The sequence below is a fragment of the Rattus norvegicus genome, chromosome 3 (genome assembly GCF_036323735.1).
Source record: "Rattus norvegicus strain BN/NHsdMcwi chromosome 3, GRCr8, whole genome shotgun sequence".
Lineage (NCBI taxonomy): Eukaryota > Metazoa > Chordata > Mammalia > Rodentia > Muridae > Rattus > Rattus norvegicus.
The window spans coordinates 64,193,423-64,212,571 of NC_086021.1; the positions used below are offsets into that span (position 1 = coordinate 64,193,423).

Sequence of the window (19,149 nt, forward strand, 5' to 3'; positions counted from 1 at the left end):
CTGATTAAAATAGTTTCCTTCTTTCGTTTCAAGTAAGCTGTGTTGTAAAGGACATCTTAAAGTAAGAGTACATAAGTAATATACAGTTGGTAACTACAGCACTCACTAGTCTATAACCAGGAACTCTTTGCCAACTAGTTGGGAAATAGGTGTTCTGGTTATCTGGTGCATTGTGTTGCATGTACATGCATTTGTGTATCTATAGATGTTTTCTAAATTAATAAATGTTCAAAGAAACACAAAAACAATAGTAAAACAATTTTTGAAAGCCACTTAACTTTCTTGTAATGAAGCAGAAGACATTTCAGCACCTTTTGTCTTTACAGATACTGAGCTCCACGGAAGAGAAATGACTGAGGAGCTTAGACATGGTGCAAAGGCTGATTGAGTTATACCATGCATATTAAATAGGTCTCTTTATCAAGTCGTCACAACTCTACCTGGCATATTTGCTTAGAGATGGGACACAAAACCCCATTTCTCTCTACACCCAGCTACTTACATCTCCTTACATGGCAATGTGGTCATTTAGCACTCAGTTAGCTCACAGGTACCCTCGCTGCACTCTGGCTCTCAGGGAGGGAATTGAGAACTAGAAACAGTCAGGTGATTAGACTTCAAGGTCACCTAGCTAATGTTGCTTTTAGGGTAATATTGTTTGTTTGCTTTTCTGTTTTTAAAAATACTAATTGAGAGAGAGAGAGAGAGTGTGTGTGTGTGTGTGTGTGTGTGTGTGAGTGTATGTGTGTGAGTGTGTGTATGTGTGTGAGTGTGTGTATGTGTGTGAGTGTGTGTATGTGTGTGTATGTGTGTGTGAGTGTGTGTATGTGTGTGTATGTGTGAGTGTGTGTGTGAGTGTGTGTGTGAAGCCCTTTTCCTGTCTGCCCAGTGTTCTCTGGGTGAATGCCCCTTGCAGCTCCTGTCTGTTCTGGTTCCCCGTGACTCTTCTGGCAAGCATACTCTCTGTGTGCTAACAAAGGCTTAACAGACTCCTCCAGGAATTGCTATGTAACTTGTGCAGAGCTCTAGAAACAGCTAGTAGATTTACAAATGAAGCAGGTCACTTCACTAGTACCTGACTGGCAGTGACTCAGATAATGTTCTACCAGAAAAGCCACACACAACTGAAATCTCACATTAAAATTCCAGACATGAGAATTCAGAGCTGTCACAGAATTCTACCACCTAGAAATGTACTGTCAAATGATGGATCAGAAGACTGGTTGTTAGGAACTCCTGTGAGGAATGTCAGCATCTCTTCCCGCAGCTAAAGTCTGACATCAAGTTAAAGGCCCAGAATGCACCAGGATTCCCCAGCTCTCTCTTGAACCTCGTACGGACGGACCTCCAGACCTTCACTCTGCTTGTCATTGCTCAACTTTACTGAATACCAGGTGCTAGGTGTAGATCGTTGCCTAGTATAGGAAAGCTGCTATTGCTACTCAAAATGTTTGTTCAGCAAATATTTATTGACCACCCATTGAATACAAGGTACCACAAAAGGCACTGGGAATATAACAGCACAAATGAGAAAGTCTGCATCCTTGGGTTTTCAAGCTTTAATAGACAGAGAGCATATGACTACTCCTAGTGAGGTATATAACAGACCCCTAGGGGAAAAGGACGGAAAGTTGGAAAGAAACCCTAGTGAAGACATTGAAATCTTTACAGTTGTATTTTGAGCTCAGAATGTGACTCAGAATTAGCTATAGTATTTGAAAGTGATGCAGCAGGCCTGAAATTTCGTGTTAAATCCATAAAGGTTAAATCTGGAAAATGACTTAAAATAATGATCACAAACATGCAGAAATATATGCTTTCTGAATGGGACTAAAGAAGGTGTTTGAGTGGTGTACACAGGTCAACATGAGCTGTATCATCTATGGACAGCCTAAGAAACAGGTTAGACTGGAGAAGCAGATGAGTTGTGTGTGTGGCGGTCATTGTCATTTAAGTTCAAGGTGGCGAATGGAAATGAAACAAGCTGTGAGAGACAGGTCGATTAGAAGACAGTCATCAGGTCAGACTTGTATATGTTCCTCTGGGTAAAACTAGAAGGACAAATAAACAAGCAAGATGCTGATACCTCTGTTACTTGTGATTCTGAACACTCTGTAGACTTCCTTTGACAGGAGCTATAGCATAAGCCCGTCTTACCTTCCGGGCACTTCACTAAGGTTTTTCTCATGGGTATTCTCAGCTCTTGTTCTAAGCAGTTGGGATCTACCTGGCCATTATTCTTATTCTACCTGGGAGTGTATTTGGAGGAGGTTGTAAAAGATGGGGTTTCCACGGGGAAGCAAGATGAATTTTCTGATTTTGACATAACATATGAGTTACCATGGGACCTGTAACTAGAACAAACAACCCTTACAAAACTGAACAAAGTATAATAGTAAACTGAGTGTGGGCAACACGTTCGCTCTGGATACAATTAAATGGATTAAAATTAAAATACCTGTACTATTAAGGCGGGCAGAGCCTTCAAGTAACAAGGATTTCAGAATGGAAACATTCTGTACCTTTTAACAAGTTACTCTGTAATTTCCTTAAATTCAGCTATAAATGCATTTTTCTTGCAGATGTGCCAAATACTGGTGTAAGCAAACCTAGAGTTTCTGACACTGTTCATCCCAACAACTATCTCATCAGGACGGAGCCAGAGCAAGGGGCCCTCTACTCACCAGAGCAGACGTCTCTCCATGAAAGTGAGGGTCTGTTGTGTTCTGTTTAACCACTAGATTTGCTTCTCATAGTTCCACTTTGAAAGTGAGCCTCAGAAGTACATAGTAAAGGTGTCCCTACTGTCCCGTTCTTGCAGGATCGTTGGGAAACTCAAGAAGTTCAACACAGATGAATTCTTACTCTGACAGTGGATACCAGGAAGCAGGGAGTTTCCACAACAGCCAGACCGTGAACAAGGCAGACAGTAGACAGCATCCATTCACGGGATCAACAAGCAACCATGTGGTGAGGAATTCGAGAGCAGAAGGACAAACACTGGTTCAGGTAAGTCAGACATCTAGAAATGCCCTCTTAATTGCATAACTGCTATAGACATCGCTTACCAGAAGCAAGGCTAATGTGTAATGTGTAATAGAATGAAAACCTTCACTCAAACTCACCACATACTGTTTCAGTTGCAGGATTGATGATATTTCAAGCATAAAGCCTGGTATTATGTTTGTTTGAATTAACTTACTCTAACTAATGCATTTTAATAAGTTCCTAGATGCAGTAGAGTAATTGTTCTGCAAACAAGAAATTTGATAGGAGCAGTCCAGAGGGAGCATGTGGCTGACGTGGACTGAGAGTTCCTGAGGGCCTCCTAATCCTTAGCAATACTAGCATTAAAATGTGCTGTAGAATGGCCTAGAGAACAGGAAACCAACCTCTACCTCCATGAGATGGACCTAGTCTACTCTAAGCAAAAGTTTTCACCTTCATGAAAATTATTCACTGAAAGTATGTTTCTTTTTCTGGATACCCATGCTTATAGAGCCATTTTAAGAGGGTTTACCCACTCTGTAAAGTCAGAACGAAGTTGATAGGCAAAAATAAGGCATCGCCTGCATAGTCCATTGCTTCTTTTTGCTACTTAATTCACCCTCTCACCAGACAGTGTCAGGATAAAGAGGCACAGTAGCCAGGGAGGCAAGGTCTCTGTCCAAGTACCATAGAAATTCTTCCTTTAGTGGCTGAAATGTAGCAAAATGACCAGAAAAGTTGAAAGGATACTGCGTTCCTCAAGTGCTATTCAGGAAACACTGTAGGACACACAGAGAGCCAGCTTGCCAATGCTACAGGGAAGTGTTGATACAGTTGTGGGCTTTTTTGCTCATTTGGTTTAAGAAAAGTTAAGTGTATAACTTTTAAGCTTAAAGAGAAATCTCTTTCCCTCATAGCCAGCCACTTGAGGCTGTGCTCCCAGTCTGGTCATTATCCAAGCACCGACCTGGTGGCTGGTAGACGTGTGTGGTACGTTTCAGGCGCTCTGCCCCAAACACCTCTAGATGTTCATCTGTGTGGGTGGCTCTCCACGCCAGCCGCTCTCTAATCTCACTCTTGGATAGTTGCCTTAGCAACAATTTTATCCTTAGTCATCATCATGTTTTTAAAATGTAAAAACTGATATTAAGTTGATTTTTGTCCCTAAAGCTGAAGCAAGCAGGTTTCTGTGACGTAATTTACATGTAGTTTGGACAGCATATTGTTCCATTTGTCAGGGCTAACACGGACAGCACCCAAGTACATGTTCGAATTCTGCAACTGTATACTACTTTTTAAAGGCCTGTCATGTTGCCTTATTGAGTTACCATGTTCTTCCCTCCCCACATCCCCTTAATGCCACCATTACTGTCCCCAAAGTGTCAAGGTTGAGCCACTTGAGATGTTCCAGCAGCCAGGTCCCTTGCAGCCCTTGGAGGCAAAGCACACATTCTCTGTGCTGCATATGGGGCTGCAGAAGTCCCTGCTTCTTTCCTCACTGTCCCAACTCAAAGGAGACAGAGCAGCCTGGCGTCCGAGTCTGTGCTCGTCCTCAGGCTCAGCCTGGGCCCCATGCCCATTCCCCTCAGCCTCAGCCACTTCTCCAGCCCAAGTCCCTCATTATTGCACAGCATCAGAAAGGTATTTGATCGATATCCGTTGTATTTGTGGAAGTCTCCAGATTCATAGCCCAGAGCAGAAATGTTCATTTTCCATTCTGGTCTTTTCCAGCTGGCTAAGACAAAGACTTAGAGCATCCCTTCTCCTGGACCAGACTCTTGGGTGTCTCACTCATGTCTCTAAAGCCAACAGCTAACTAAAAGCTCATAGGTCAGCCAAGGTAAAAAGAATGTAGAGCGAAAGGATTTGGCTTGGACACCTGTCTGGCCAGGCTCCTCCTTGAACTAAACTATCAAGGGAGAGCTGGACCCAGGCACACTATCCAAACATTTTTGCATTAGACACTGGAAAAAATACATCCCACAAGTTAACAGAGCCAACTCATAAAGACCAGCCATCCATAAATACTCCTCAGCTCCATTTAAGCTGAGAGATGAAATAGATATATTTTTCATTTTATACAAAATGCAATGCCTTGGCCACAGTTTGACTTGCAGGGAATGATACAAGCACATGGCCCTAGGGCCTCTCGTGCTCACAAGTCATGGGTAGCACTTGCAGTAAAACATTTCAGGTTTCAGAAGATGCAGAGGCAACAATCGAAAAATGTAAAGACCAAAAGAGGGGCTATTAAGTGTCTTCCGAACTTCTACCGACTGGTCGTACTATTCAAATTAAATCTCCAAAAATAAACAAATAAAGCAAAAGCTAAGATCCTACTCTAAAGCTAATGCAGAGAAGAAACTTAGGTGCCGGCAGTAGTGAGGTCAAATTCTGTGTGAGCTATGTACGTTTTTATTTCTGTAATGACAATGGACACAAAACCCTGGATAAACCCGTTCTCTTTTCTCCCCCTCTCATCAGCCATCAGTAGCCAATCGGGCCATGCGAAGAGTTAGTTCAGTTCCATCTAGAGCACAGTCTCCTTCTTATGTTACCAGCACAGGCGTGTCTCCTTCAAGGGGGTCACTGAGAACTTCTCTGGGTAGTGGATTTGGCTCTCCATCAGTGACGGACTCCCGACCTCTCAACCCCAGTACTTACTCCTCCAGCACGCTCCCTGCTCAGCGGGCCGCCTCTCCGTACTCACAGAGACCCGCCTCCCCGACAGCCGTGCGCCGGGTCGGGTCCGTCACCTCCCGACAGACCTCCAATCCCAACGGACCAGTCCCTCAGTACCAGACCACCACCAGGGTGGGGTCCCCACTGACCCTGACTGATGCCCAGACTCGAGTAGCTTCCCCATCCCAAGGCCAAGTGGGGTCATCGTCCCCGAAACGCTCTGGGATGACCGCCGTACCACAGCATCTGGGACCTTCACTGCAAAGGACTGTTCATGACATGGACCAATTCGGACAGCAGCAGTATGATATTTACGAGAGGATGGTTCCACCACGGCCAGACAGCCTGACAGGTGAGGATGGGTGACAGCACTGCACAGGTCCCAGGGAGTGGGTCCTCCCTGTGCCTATGTAGACATGGTGATAACTGGGGAAAGACCTGGTGGTCTTCTCTGAAAAGTTATACTGTAAACTTGGGGTCCTCCTTTTTCAAGCACTGGTCCTTTTATGCTTGATGCTACATAACCCATACACAAAACTCTTTCATAAGGCATCTAATTTTCCCCCAAGATATGGTGTGTGCATGCATGTGTGTACATGCTGTATTGATTATAACCCAAGCTCTTGTCAGTATTGTTTCTAAAGCAGGGTTTTGAACATCTAGGCTTACACCTCCGTATGCCCTCATGATATATTAAAGTGTGGTATTAGAATGCCTATTTGAATTTCTCTTGAGGAACGCTGTAGCTGTGTGTGCTAAAATATGACTCACATCCTACTGTTTTGATGGGCACCCTGATGGGAGTGCACAAAGCACTTAGGAATTTCTTCTCAGTGCCATTTGGATTAAATTAGAAAGACCCCAGGTTCCTGACATTCTATCTGTCCCCTTCGGGGGATTTTCATAAAAGATTTTCTACTTTTTGTAATAACTCTATTCTTTTTAGTAAGAATAATTTTTCTTCAAAAAACTTACATATAGGACCCGAGATGCAGGACAGTGGTAGAGTGCTTGCCTAGTCATGCACAAAGCCCTAGGTTTGATCCTATACATTGCCAGAAGATTTTTATTAAACACAGTGTATACAGAGTGAAGAACTTTGAAACCATGATGAAAAGTTGAAATGAAGAACAAAAGTCTCCAGTTCGTCCTCTACACACACCAGTTACATCTTCCCATGTAGTCTACATGTGCATGACCTAGAGAAGCATGTGTGACACATGAATGTGTACGTGTTGTGCTGCATTTTCTTCTGCACAAGGGAGCTCCAGTCATACATGTCCTCTGTGCCCTTCTCACAGTGTGTCTGAGCGTGCACTCTCTGAAGGATGACAATACTCCTTTAATTCTGCGTTAAAACGTATTAGCTGGCTTCCATGTTATTAGGCATGTGTTGGTACCTAATAACACATTAGCTACCAGAGACTCTTTCATGGAAATGAGAAGAGCGTTACCCGTGGGACCTGTGTGTCAAGGCTGACTTGCTACCTCAGAGTATGTACATACTCTGCCTTGAGAGACACTGTCCCGTAGTCTCCTGACCTGTAACTGAGGGCAGGCGCCCTGTCCTGTCTCAGGCACTTCCCGTGGGCCAGTCTTGGGTAAGATGCTGTACCGGAGCCATCGCTAGGTTGTGACTCAGCTGAAGAGCGAGCGTATGTTTGTTTTCTATTTTATCACACAGCATAGACTCAGGCCATCTATCATTTTCATTTGAAGTTTTTATGCTTGAGATAACATTGTTTTTTCATTGTATTTCTTGCTACTTTGCTTTTTTAATTAAATTTTTAATATTTTGAGAATAAAGTTAATATATTTTTATCTTGTGGCCTCTAGAATGTATGAAACTTTTGTAAGCTTTTTCTGATTTAACAAACTCTTATGAAGCATTTATAGTGAACCTGGATTTGAGCTCAGACAAATTCCTAGCTGTGAAGGACTCTGTATGCTGTGTTTTTAAAAAGAAACTTTCTTGGTAGCAAGAGGGGAAGTAAACTTCCTAATAAAAATTTATTAAGTTTAATTTGCTAATGTTCATTCTCCAACTATGGGTTACTTTATGATGGTGACCAAACAGAGCGTGCTTGCTTCCCTGTGATTACCATTTAAAGATCAAAGCATCAGGCACAGCATAAATGACATCTTGGTCAGGGGTGGACTGTCCATCAGTGTTCCCACGAGACTGTGGCACATGGTGACACCATCCTCAGCTTAGTGTGTAAGCATATCCTCTGTCTGTACACAAACAAAACAGGCTGACACATTGCTTGCTGTGTCGCTTACGTGAATGGAGCCGCGGCTGTCCAAGTCGTGGTGTGGTCCCTCTTCTGTTGCCTGCAGACCTGCTCCTTCTCATCAGAGATAGAGCGGAGCCCACTCTGCTCCACACCCCTGTGTCCCAGTATCTGGGACACTCCTTGAAATATATCTATTAATTCACATGTGGTTTTTATGGGAAAACACTGGAAAGTTAGTGGTACTAAAATCTGAATATTATCAGTAAACTAGTAACACTTATTATGAAATATTATTTTACTATTTGTGGTCATTAGGTTTTCCTTTTCTTAACAAGCAAAACCTAAAACCAAACCCAAACCAAACAATTCAAACTTGTTTTTCCAGGAATTCATTAATCAGTCTTGTTTAACTATCTTTCTAGAATAAAGAAAAAAATGCAAAGGAACAATTTAACTAACATTAGATGATTTAAAATATTTTGATTCAAACTGCAACATTTACAGATGGGGATCACGAAAGAAAGGGGATTTGAAATGTGCATATTTTATTTTTTAAATTAAATCAGCACATGCTATATTATGCTGGTCACAAGTCTGTGATTTGCCACTATTAGTAAGTAAAACCTGTCATTTCATTAGTAATAGTAACTAAAATTGTAAGCAAAAGGAGGCCAGCATATGTTTACTTTTGAAGCACTGAAGGTAGCAAAGTAATTACATAAAGGATCATTCCCACCTTTAATCAAATCACAACTAAAAGCAAGTGGAGTGGGCCATTGAGACGGCTCAGTGGGCGAGGGCAATGCCCCTGCTACCTGCACAGTGAGAGGACAGAACTGAATCCACCGTTGTCATCTACAGACAGACAGAGAGAACAAACGAACCTGTAGTGTTAACTCCATGCCGCTTACTGAGGACTGGCATGAGAATTTATAAACACACGGAACTCTAAAGTCAGTGATACTGCACCTACAACAGGGGTGTGGAGCAGAGTGGGCTCCGCTCTATCTCTGATGAGAAGGAGCAGGTCTGCAGGCAACAGAAGAGGGACCACACCACGACTTGGACAGCCGCGGCTCCATTCACGTAAGCGACACAGCAAGCAATGTGTCAGCCTGTTTTGTTTGTGTACAGACAGAGGATATGCTTACACACTAAGCTGAGGATGGTGTCACCATGTGCCACAGTCTCGTGGGAACACTGATGGACAGTCCACCCCTGACCAAGATGTCATTTATGCTGTGCCTGATGCTTTGATCTTTAAATGGTAATCACAGGGAAGCAAGCACGCTCTGTTTGGTCACCATCATAAAGTAACCCATAGTTGGAGAATGAACATTAGCAAATTAAACTTAATAAATTTTTATTAGGAAGTTTACTTCCCCTCTTGCTACCAAGAAAGTTTCTTTTTAAAAACACAGCATACAGAGTCCTTTTCATACCTGGCCTTCCTTCCTGTAAAACTTGAGCAGTTTTTCTCTTCAAGCCTGACACTTGTCCTGTTTATTAGGACTTGAATTGTGGTGTATGATTTTAAGCTCACTGTGATTTTCTCAATTGTTGATGGTGACTGTGTTCCTATTTCTAGGCTTACGGAGTTCCTATGCCAGTCAGCATAGTCAGCTTGGACAAGATCTTCGTTCAGCTGTGTCTCCTGACTTGCACATCACTCCTATATATGAAGGGAGGACCTACTACAGTCCAGTGTACCGCAGCCCAAACCACGGGACCGTGGAACTCCAAGGATCACAGACAGCACTGTACCGCACAGGCTCAGGTGGGCCCTGTGTCCTGCTTTCCTGACTTCCACGGCCCAAGGAGAGAGATTTCATTGGGTTCTCTATTGGAAGGAAATCATGTTGCACGTTTAGTTGTCAGATAAGCAGCTGTGACAGCAAATCAATAAACAGTAAAACAGAAGTTCACTTAGCACGTACTTAGGGGTAAATTATTTTTAAAATATTTTAATCAATCAATGAAGATAGTGAATATGCTGCTAGGTTAGCTGAAAATATGATTCCCTCACAACAGACTCATATCACATAGAGAAAGGGATCCATTTGCTGAAATATTTCACTGTGGTTTCTGTTGCCGGAAGCAAATGTTGAAATGATCCAGACGAGGGACTTGCTGTCTGTTAACAATGCTCTCACATGCTCTCACCGCACTCTGCCATGCTCTCACCGCACTCTGCCATGCACCTGGAAAGGTGACAGTAACTTGGTGTCACTCAGTTTCAGTGTGGCGTTTCCTGGGAGAGACTCACACCAGGGCAGAGTGCAGTGAGAGCATGGCAGAGTGCGGTGAGAGCATGTGAGAGCATGGCAGAGTGCGGTGAGAGCATGTATAAACAGGACAGAGTACGGTGAGAGCATGGCAGAGTGTGGTGAGAGCATTGCAGAGTGCGGTGAGAGCATGTGAGAGCATGGCAGAGTGCGGTGAGAGCATGTATAAACAGGACAGAGTACGGTGAGAGCATGGCAGAGTGTGGTGAGAGCATTGCAGAGTGTGGTGAGAGCATGTGAGAGCATGGCAGAGTGCGGTGAGAGCATGTATAAACAGGACAGAGTACGGTGAGAGCATGGCAGAGTGTGGTGAGAGCATGTGAGAGCATGGCAGAGTGCGGTGAGAGCATGTGAGAGCATGGCAGAGTGCGGTGAGAGCGTGTATAAACAGGACAGAGTGCGGTGAGAGCGTGTATAAACAGGACAGAGTGCGGTGAGAGCGTGTATAAACAGGACAGAGTGCAGTGAGAGCGTGTATAAACAGGACAGAGTACGGTGAGAGCGTGTATAAACAGGACAGAGTGGGGTGAGAGAGTGTATAAACAGGACAGAGTGTGGTGAGAGCGTGTATAAACAGGACAGAGTGGGGTGAGAGAGTGTATAAACAGGACAGAGTGTGGTGAGAGCGTGTATAAACAGGACAGAGTGCAGTGAGAGCGTGTATAAACAGGCTGCTGAACCTCACACCCAGCCTTACCTTGTCTCTTACACCATGGCTTCTGCTAAGTCTGTAGCTGGCTGCTGCAGCGTTTGTGGCATGCGCTGCCACAAGGTTCTGCAGAGTGGCTTGAGGGGTCTCAAAGGTAGCTTCAAGCATCCAGGAAAGCCTAAATCTTACAGATTTATAGTCTGTAAGCCTGCCAGCACTGACAGCCCTCCCAGGCATGTCTCTGGAGAAGAGAATGTATTGTTTCTTTACCAGAGATGGACAGTTCTGCCCACTGAAGAGTCTCCGCAAAGAAGGTTCCTGTGTTCTGAGGCTCTCTAAGCAGGAACCCCTTCAAGCGGCCTGTGGAAAAGTGAACAGCCTTGCTGGTTGCAGAAAGACTCTGGAGTACCGCACTGGAAGACACACCTCTTTATTAGGAGAGACTTGTTCAGTGCAGCACACAACTGCTTTGCACATGATATCGTAATAATTTCTGGAAATAGCCATAGAATTAAAATCTTTCTTGTGGCATAGCTTTTTTTAAATATCACCAAGATCCATAAATACAGAAAGAAGCAAAATATATATTAAAGAAATAGAATGTTTAAAAACTTGAAGTTATTTATAAATTTCAGTAAAGACCTTTTTTTTATCACTAAATTAAAATTATGACATGATACCATTCATTTCTGAGATTAATTCCTTGTACTTTTACTAAGGTTTTAATTTTCTAAATCTTAATGTACCCAAGCCCATAAGCAGACTCCAAGCCGCACTGGCTTTCTTTCCTGGGTACTTCCTTTAGTTCTTAAGCTAGGCTTATGAAATCCAAAATCAACAGCCAACGCAATTGCCAAACGTTTAATCCTGTTTAAAAGTAAAAAGATACTGTGTTTGGAAAGAACGGCTCTGTGGAGAACATACTAATCTTTCCCCAAACTTTGCAGTAGGCATTGGGAATCTACAAAGGACTTCCAGCCAGAGAAGCACCCTTACATACCAAAGAAATAACTATGCTCTGAACACAGCAGCTACCTATGCGGAGCCCTACAGGCCTGTACAGTACCGAGTCCAAGAGTGCAGCTATAACCGGCTGCCACACACAGGGCCGGCTGACGATGGTGCCACGAGATCCCCATCAATAGACAGCATTCAGAAGGACCCCAGGTGAGTACCAGAGGGCCGCCGCAGTGCACGCCCTATCACACTAACCACCTCACCGTTTTGTCTCATTAACCTGTCCAAGCGGGTAGGATCAGTAACTCCTTATCTCTGTTACTTCCACCAGTGTAGGTCACTGAGGCTGACTTCATTTTTTAAAGCTGATTGCTTCTTTCTGTACTTTAATTACAGCTTAGAGAGCACACAGATTTGTGGGAATGTGTGTAGCATTCATCATGTAGGTATTTTACTTGGCCCTACCTGGGAGGGCATGTGTGACTTAGACAAAGACTGAGGATCACCCACACGCACACACCTTTGCCTGCCTGCCTCAGAAAGTTCATGCATGAATCCGAAGTGTAAAAGATGAGTGTGCGTTTCCAGTTGTGTTAGTCAGTGATAGGCAGAGCTTTTAGCAATGAGGACCTTTAAGAAGCTTTGCAGCATTTAGAAGAAGATGACATACAAGACATTCTTATCTCACAAACAAAAACTATTTGACAGATAGTAGGTATGTCTTGTTTTATTTTGTTTGGCCTCTTAGCTGACATTTTGCAAGGTAAACACAAGCCATTTGGTATTTGATTGAGTCTTAAAAACTGGCCTCTTTAGTGAAAGCCATTTAAAGCATTCAAAAAAATATGTTTCTTTTAAAACTAAAAGAATTTTTGTTTATGGAAGAACAGAATCATTACTAAGTTTTGAGCAACTTTGGTGTTATTTTAAGTCATAGATTATTAGCAAGATTTCATTCACTCTCCGCCCACAGTTGTCTCACTGGGAAGTTGCTATAATTACCCATTTGAATTTAACAACCTACCAACGTGTTCTAATGACTGTGAACTGAAATTAGTGAGGTTCTGGTCACTGAGTAAGAAAAGGTGCTTCAGATGTTTGGGAAGTCACTGACTCACTGAAGCCACGGCATGAGGTTGCCTTCTGACTTAGACATTCATTTTGTTTTTGCAGTCCCGGTTTGCCACTTTGGGCTGTCATAAGTACCTTTCATTTTATAGTAGAGTTTTTTAATTATTATTATTATAGCACCTTATATATTTCTGTCAGAAAAAAATCTTATTTAATTTTCTAAAATCTTCAGAATGACAAAATTCTGTGTACCCAGCACATTGCTGAATTTCCCTCAGAGTATTCCTAATTCCAGGTAATTTGATACCCTCGCTCCCCGTGCAAGGTAATAATGGCCACCTGCAAGAACAGGGACGTGCAAGTGGAGCTGCAGTTGACGCTGTGCTCTGGAGGCCTCGGCCTTGACCTCGAGGTGAACTGATTCACTGTAAACAAAAGCTCCATGGGTGGTAATACACTTTGCTACTTGTGCTATGGTAATGTCACAGTCTAATGCATGAGCTGTTACTACAAGCTCTGATTGTATGCAGCCTCACTCAATGCTGTGTGTAAAGTGAACAGAAGGTAGTTCTACGGTGACAGATACGTTTACTGTAGCTGACCCTGGAATCCCAAAGAATGAAGACTGAGTATTCAAATCAGAATCAGAGGCCACAGACAACTGTCACCCCTCAGCTGTGAAAATAGCAGTGGTGACGTCTTCATTACCTCAAACGTTACTGGTTTTACTACATAATAACCTGACAAATTCTCCGTGAGACTGGAAATTGCTGATGCTTACTATGTAGAAGGGAGTCTGTAAGGATTTAGTTTTTAGGTTTGGGGGTGTTTGTTTTTCATTGTTTCATTGGTTTTTAGTCTTCTGCTGTGTAGCCGGGGTCCTGCTTCCATCTGTCCATCTTCATGCTAAGGTTACAGATATGTGCTGCTGGGCCCAGCTATGACTTAAAACCCAACAAACAGGAGAGAGCATCTCATGTGGAAGATGGCGACGGCAGTGCTGGCCTCTTCCTCAGCACCTTTCTCTACCCCTGACCTTTATTCACTGTCATATGTATTTGAACACCCATGATATAGTGTCATTACTGGAAAATGGTCACTTTGGAAAAAAATGAAAAGAAATAAAAGCATATTTTAAAATATTCACCCTTCCCACTAAAGATCTTCCCGTAAACCCAAGTCTCCATCTTGTCTTACCTTCAGCAGCTTAAAGAATTTGGTTTGAGTTCTTTTTGCCTCAATTTATCTTAAATGATTTGTCTTGATTTTTCAGGATATTTTTGCTACGTATAAAATTCAGGACTTATGAGTGTGAATTTTTTTCTTTCAGTACTTTTAAAGGTGTTATTCATTGTCTTCAGACATCTGTTGTGTTTTGGTGAGAAATAAGACATTATTGTACTCTACTCATTCTGTTATACGGGCTCTCTCTCTCTCGGCCTCCTTTGGTCCCCTCCGCTTTCACAGTTCTACTCTGACAAGCTTAAGTGTGGGGCTCTGCATCTGACTGATCGGGATTCTGAGACTCTTTGAATGTACATTGACAGATTTACCAAAATTAGGGGGAAAAAAAATCAGCTTTTATTTCTTTAAATTCTTTGCTACCCTCCACCCCCTCCTCCTTCTGGAACTGTAGTCACGTGACTAAAGTGACCCTGTGAGGTGAAAGTGAGCAAGTTCCCTGTGGCTGGGCAGCTTCTAGTGCTGCCTTCATGCACATCGTGCCTTTTGCTATAGCCTCATATATGTTTGGCTTTTGCTTGCTTTTTTAATTTCAGATACTTTCTTTCCTTTCTTCTTCTCTTCTCTTTCTTTACACATCACCCCGGTTCTTTTTCTGTAGTTTGCATGTCCCCGACTGCTCACCCACTACATCATGGTCTCCTCTTTGGTGTGGTTGGCTTTTGTGGCAGGGTCTCACTGGAGCTCAGAAACTGCCCTAAGCCTCCTGTGTCTGCTGGGATCTCAGGGCTCCAGCACCACACCCAGCCTTTTCTTTTTCTTTTAAGTCTTTGAACATAACTGGGGCAATTTCAAGTTCTTCCAGGATCCAGAAAAGTCCAGGGTCAGGAATTTGGTGTTTATCGTACTGTTGCTTTCTGTCACAACATCTATCTCAGTGATTTTTGATGATCTGCTGGCTGTTGTGAACAAGGAAACCTGGATTAGATGATCTCTTGCTACAGTACTAAGTTTCTTGTGGCAGATAACTGAATTATTAGCAGATCCTGTTGACGTGGCCAACATGGATTGTGCTCTTCAAGAATTCTATTTCACATGTACGCTAGCCCCAGAACATCAGTCGACCTTGTTCTGTGGCTTGGCCCTAGCTGCTCATAAGCCTTGATGGGCTTATAACTTTAATTCTGAGAAACTCACATTTGTACCCCAACAAGTCTGAGTCCAACATCACCTACTGTGTGTTCAGCTCTGTCATGCAGTAGTTACTCTGCACCAACCAGTCTCTTTTGAATGTCCTGTCTATTCCTTCTGATTTTCCTAGAACCAACAGATTCCGGTCTACCCTGACCTCCATTCCTAACCCCAAGCAACAAATCCGTCCTGTACTCTTTTAGCCTTAGTCTCTCGCATTATGGGACAGAAAATGCTATACCGTTTCTAAGCAAAAAAGCCAGAGAGTCATAGGATTCCTTGGGTGTGTCTCATCTCAAGGATCTCTTTCTTGTGTACTGTCCTCGGTTCTATAGTAGTTTATGGAACATCAAATCCAGAGCCATAGCTAAAATAAAAGTCAAGGCTTGGGCTGTAATAAGGCAAGCCCTGGTAGTGATGTCGTCCAGTTAGTGTGGGAACTGGAAGCAGTCTTCCCAGGGAAAATTTCCGCTGAACTTAAGGCAGTGATGCTGATGACAACCATTGCCCTGCTCCTGCTGGAAGTTACTCTTCTGCTGTCTGGTCCTCCTGGCTTTCAGGAATGTCAGAAAATCCTAACCATCACTGTACTGCTTAAAGAAAAAAAATGTTTGCAATAAATGTGAGTTATCAGTAAGGATTAGGTCGCACGCCTGGTACTCTGTCGATTACAGTTCAGCCTTACACAATAGACTTTACATAGATTTTTTTTTAATCATAAATGTTTAACACAGTTGAGTGTAAAAAAGGGAGGCTCTTACAGAAAATGTTCCTCCTTGGAAAGCCTCACTTTAGAAGTGATTATCAGTACCCTGCACCATCACACTTACCTTCTAGAGCCCTTCTCTAAGGCAGGCAGAGACAACAGCTTGACCTCTCTTACTTTACAGATGAGGGAACTGGGCTCTGAATACTCAGCTCATTTCCAGAGTAACTTGACTGAGAAGTGCCTAGGGCTGCAGTTTAAGTAATATGACTCCAGTTCTTATGATTTTTTTCTACTTTTTGTCTATATGTGCTGTGTGCATGCCATGTGTATGCATGCCTGCATGTATGTGGGTGCACATAGATGTAGATGCATTCAGGGGTTGAGGGTTCATGTTAGGAACCCTCCTCAGTGGCCCATTTATTTACCTTGCTCAAGCTCTCACAGAAGTGGTGAGCTGCTAGCCAGCTTTCTGTGGGGATCCTATCTCCCCCGTAGCTACAGAGCACTGTGTGGGTTCTAGGGCTCTTAGGTCATCTGACTGCCACTTCAAAACTTGTGTTTTATTTCTAGTCCTTTTAGTAAAAAACACATAGACTACATGTTTCTCTAATTTCCACTTACATACAAATCCCAGTTTCTTGTCTGTACCCAATGATACTTAGGAATACTTGCCTCAGGGGGGGAAGCAGTGGCAGCTGATGGGACCCGATGCACGTAACCTGGATAAATGCTAGCTTGTGCCATTGCCACAAAGGGCGCATGGGGCCTGTGTTTAGGGCCACATCTTAGTCAGCATTTGTAGCTTGAACAGCCACGGTGACTCCTATAACTTAACAGGGATACACCAGAAACTCATTTGCATGTGTACAAGTATGAAATGGAATGACCCCTTGCAGTAGACTGGAGGATTAGTGCCTGGAGCCTTTCCAATCCATGTGGCACTCTGGGCTCTATAGACTCGGGGTTGGGGGTGGCCCTTGAGTTTAAAGCCAGCGTGAGCTAGAGAGTAAGACCCTGAATAAAGGACAAAGAAGAAAAAGGATTTAAACTATTTTGATGTTCTTGAAAGTTCTTTCAAGTCATCCGCACGCAGCACCCCCTCCTCTGTAGGCGGTGACCGCTCAGATCCCTGTTAATGTCCACTTCGCTTGCTCATTCCATGGCCTCTTGGATCATGTCCTATGGTACTGTTGCTTAAAACAAAAAAATAAGTGCACGCTACTGATACACCAGTAACTTAATGTCTACTGGCACGTGTCATTTCTCTATATAACTATACCACGGCTGACTTGTGCCCCTTTGGTGGAGTACTGGGAGACCTCCAAATAGATTACTACAAATGGCATTTATTAGTTAGTGTTCACGTACAGAAACACAACTCAATACAAGTCTCTATTGGTTATTAATAAAGAAAAGTATTTTTTATCAATTTATTCAATGTGAATTCATTATTTTCATTAAAGTTTATTGGCATCCCTTAGTGGGGGTCTACATATTTTTTGTTATAGGAACTATTTCCTTTGTGTAAAATGACATGTTGGCAAAAATCCTAAATACTAGGCTGATCCAATGACATCATAAAATTGGGACAGTGTGATGCCACCAGAAAAGAAAGTGTAAAGGAATCTGTTAGGGGTAAATGTGTGCTCACATCATACAGCAACATGGGAGACATGCGCAGGTGCTACCCAGCCGCGCTCTGGTCTCTCATACACACATATCACATGGAATCAGGGAGAGAGCACCGCCGGGAGAGCGCCTGACACACGACGTGTGCTCCTGTCTCCACACGTACTACAGTTCTGGAAAATGTAAAGGTCAGGAAGGTTCAGAATGGAGTTCTTGGTCACAGCATTTCTGTCAGGCTATTTTCTTCTCCGCACTCTGTGTTTCTGTCTCATAACCACAGCAACTATGACTATTAAGGTTCCAGACAATCACCGTGATTACCCTCCGTATCTGTGATTAGCAGCCTGTAACAGCTTTGTCCTCTCCCGTCAGGCCTTCCTGTCCTCAGGTGTGACGTCTCACTCAGCTAAATCGCACTCGTACCTGTACATTGCATCTGCTGCTTCCTAGATGGGTAGGAAGGAAATTGCAGTCTGGAGGAGGAACCCTGAAGTGGGAAACTGCCCACACTGAGACTCCCTTTGTTCCCGGCTCTTTCTCTGTGTCTGTGCACCATGATTTCTTTAAGATCACGAGCATTTCAGCCTCCGCATACATTGATTGGGAAAAAATTGCTTTCAAAGAGATAACATCAAGATTTTTATAACTTCTAAAGTCTGCCTTTGCTGAACTTTTCCTATCAGAAATGTGGCATTCCTCTCTGCTTCCTTTCTGATGCCGTGTCTCTTCCATGTAGGGAGTTTGCCTGGCGTGACCCTGAGCTGCCAGAAGTCATTCACATGCTGCAACACCAGTTCCCGTCCGTGCAGGCGAATGCCGCGGCCTACCTGCAGCACCTGTGCTTTGGCGACAACAAAGTGAAGATGGAGGTACGAGCCCCGAAGCCTGCCGTGACCTGGGCACACAGTGCCTGCCACTTAACAGCACTAGCTTTCTATTTAAAAATGCCTGGGGGTGTGGGGGACTGGAAAGATGGCTCAGCAGGTAAGAGCATTGGCCACTTATGCAAAGGACCCAGGTTTGATTGGGAGCAACACATGGCAGCTCATAGGCATCTGTTATGCCAGTTAACAAGGACCCAGTGCCCTCTTCTGGCTTCTGTGGGTACTGCACACACATGTTACACATACACGCACACAGGCAAAACACCTGACCCTAGAAAAATGTACAAATAAAAATAATTCCTAAGTGAGTCGGAGTTGAGGGTGTTGTCAGTGGCACAGTTTGTGCTTGCAAGGCCCTAGGTTCAATCCTTAGCACAGTGAAAAGTCCTAGAAAAACCACAACAAAAACCATTTCCTTTTGAAGTGATATTCGTTTCAGATTCTCTTCTACTTCTTGACTGTACATTTTATTGCCTCTCAGGAAAGCCTGGGAGAGTGCACTCTGAGTGCTTTCAGCCTTGTCAAAGCTCATCCACTTAGTTAGCATAGTTATAAACCATGAAGCAAAAATCAATGGAACCCAAGCTTCAGAAATTTTTTCAAAGGATCTATTAGATGAAAAATTACAGCATTCACTGAAGTAGGGAGTTAATGTAGCTCATGAGGTTCTGGTGAAGGCGAGTGT

At 43.4% G+C, this 19,149-nt stretch overlaps 1 protein-coding gene across 37 annotated transcripts in view; it reads left to right on the plus strand.

The window, feature by feature from the left end:
* Pkp4 (plakophilin 4) overlaps positions 1–19,149 on the plus strand; it is a 203,592-nt gene that overhangs the window by 152,428 nt on the left and 32,015 nt on the right. For 16 of the 37 annotated variants that reach the window (XM_039106305.2, XM_039106316.2, XM_039106309.2 and 13 more), the window contains 7 exons: positions 2,583–2,714; positions 2,822–3,009; positions 5,473–6,022; positions 9,496–9,684; positions 11,789–12,008; positions 14,200–14,247; positions 18,317–18,449. In XM_039106305.2, the coding sequence (XP_038962233.1) occupies positions 2,583–2,714; positions 2,822–3,009; positions 5,473–6,022; positions 9,496–9,684; positions 11,789–12,008; positions 14,200–14,247; positions 18,317–18,449 (1,460 nt within the window). The remainder of the gene's footprint in view (positions 1–2,582; positions 2,715–2,821; positions 3,010–5,472; positions 6,023–9,495; positions 9,685–11,788; positions 12,009–14,199; positions 14,248–18,316; positions 18,450–19,149) is intronic. The other 21 variants (NM_001427440.1, XM_039106310.2, XM_063283257.1 and 18 more) reach the window with 6 other exon arrangements.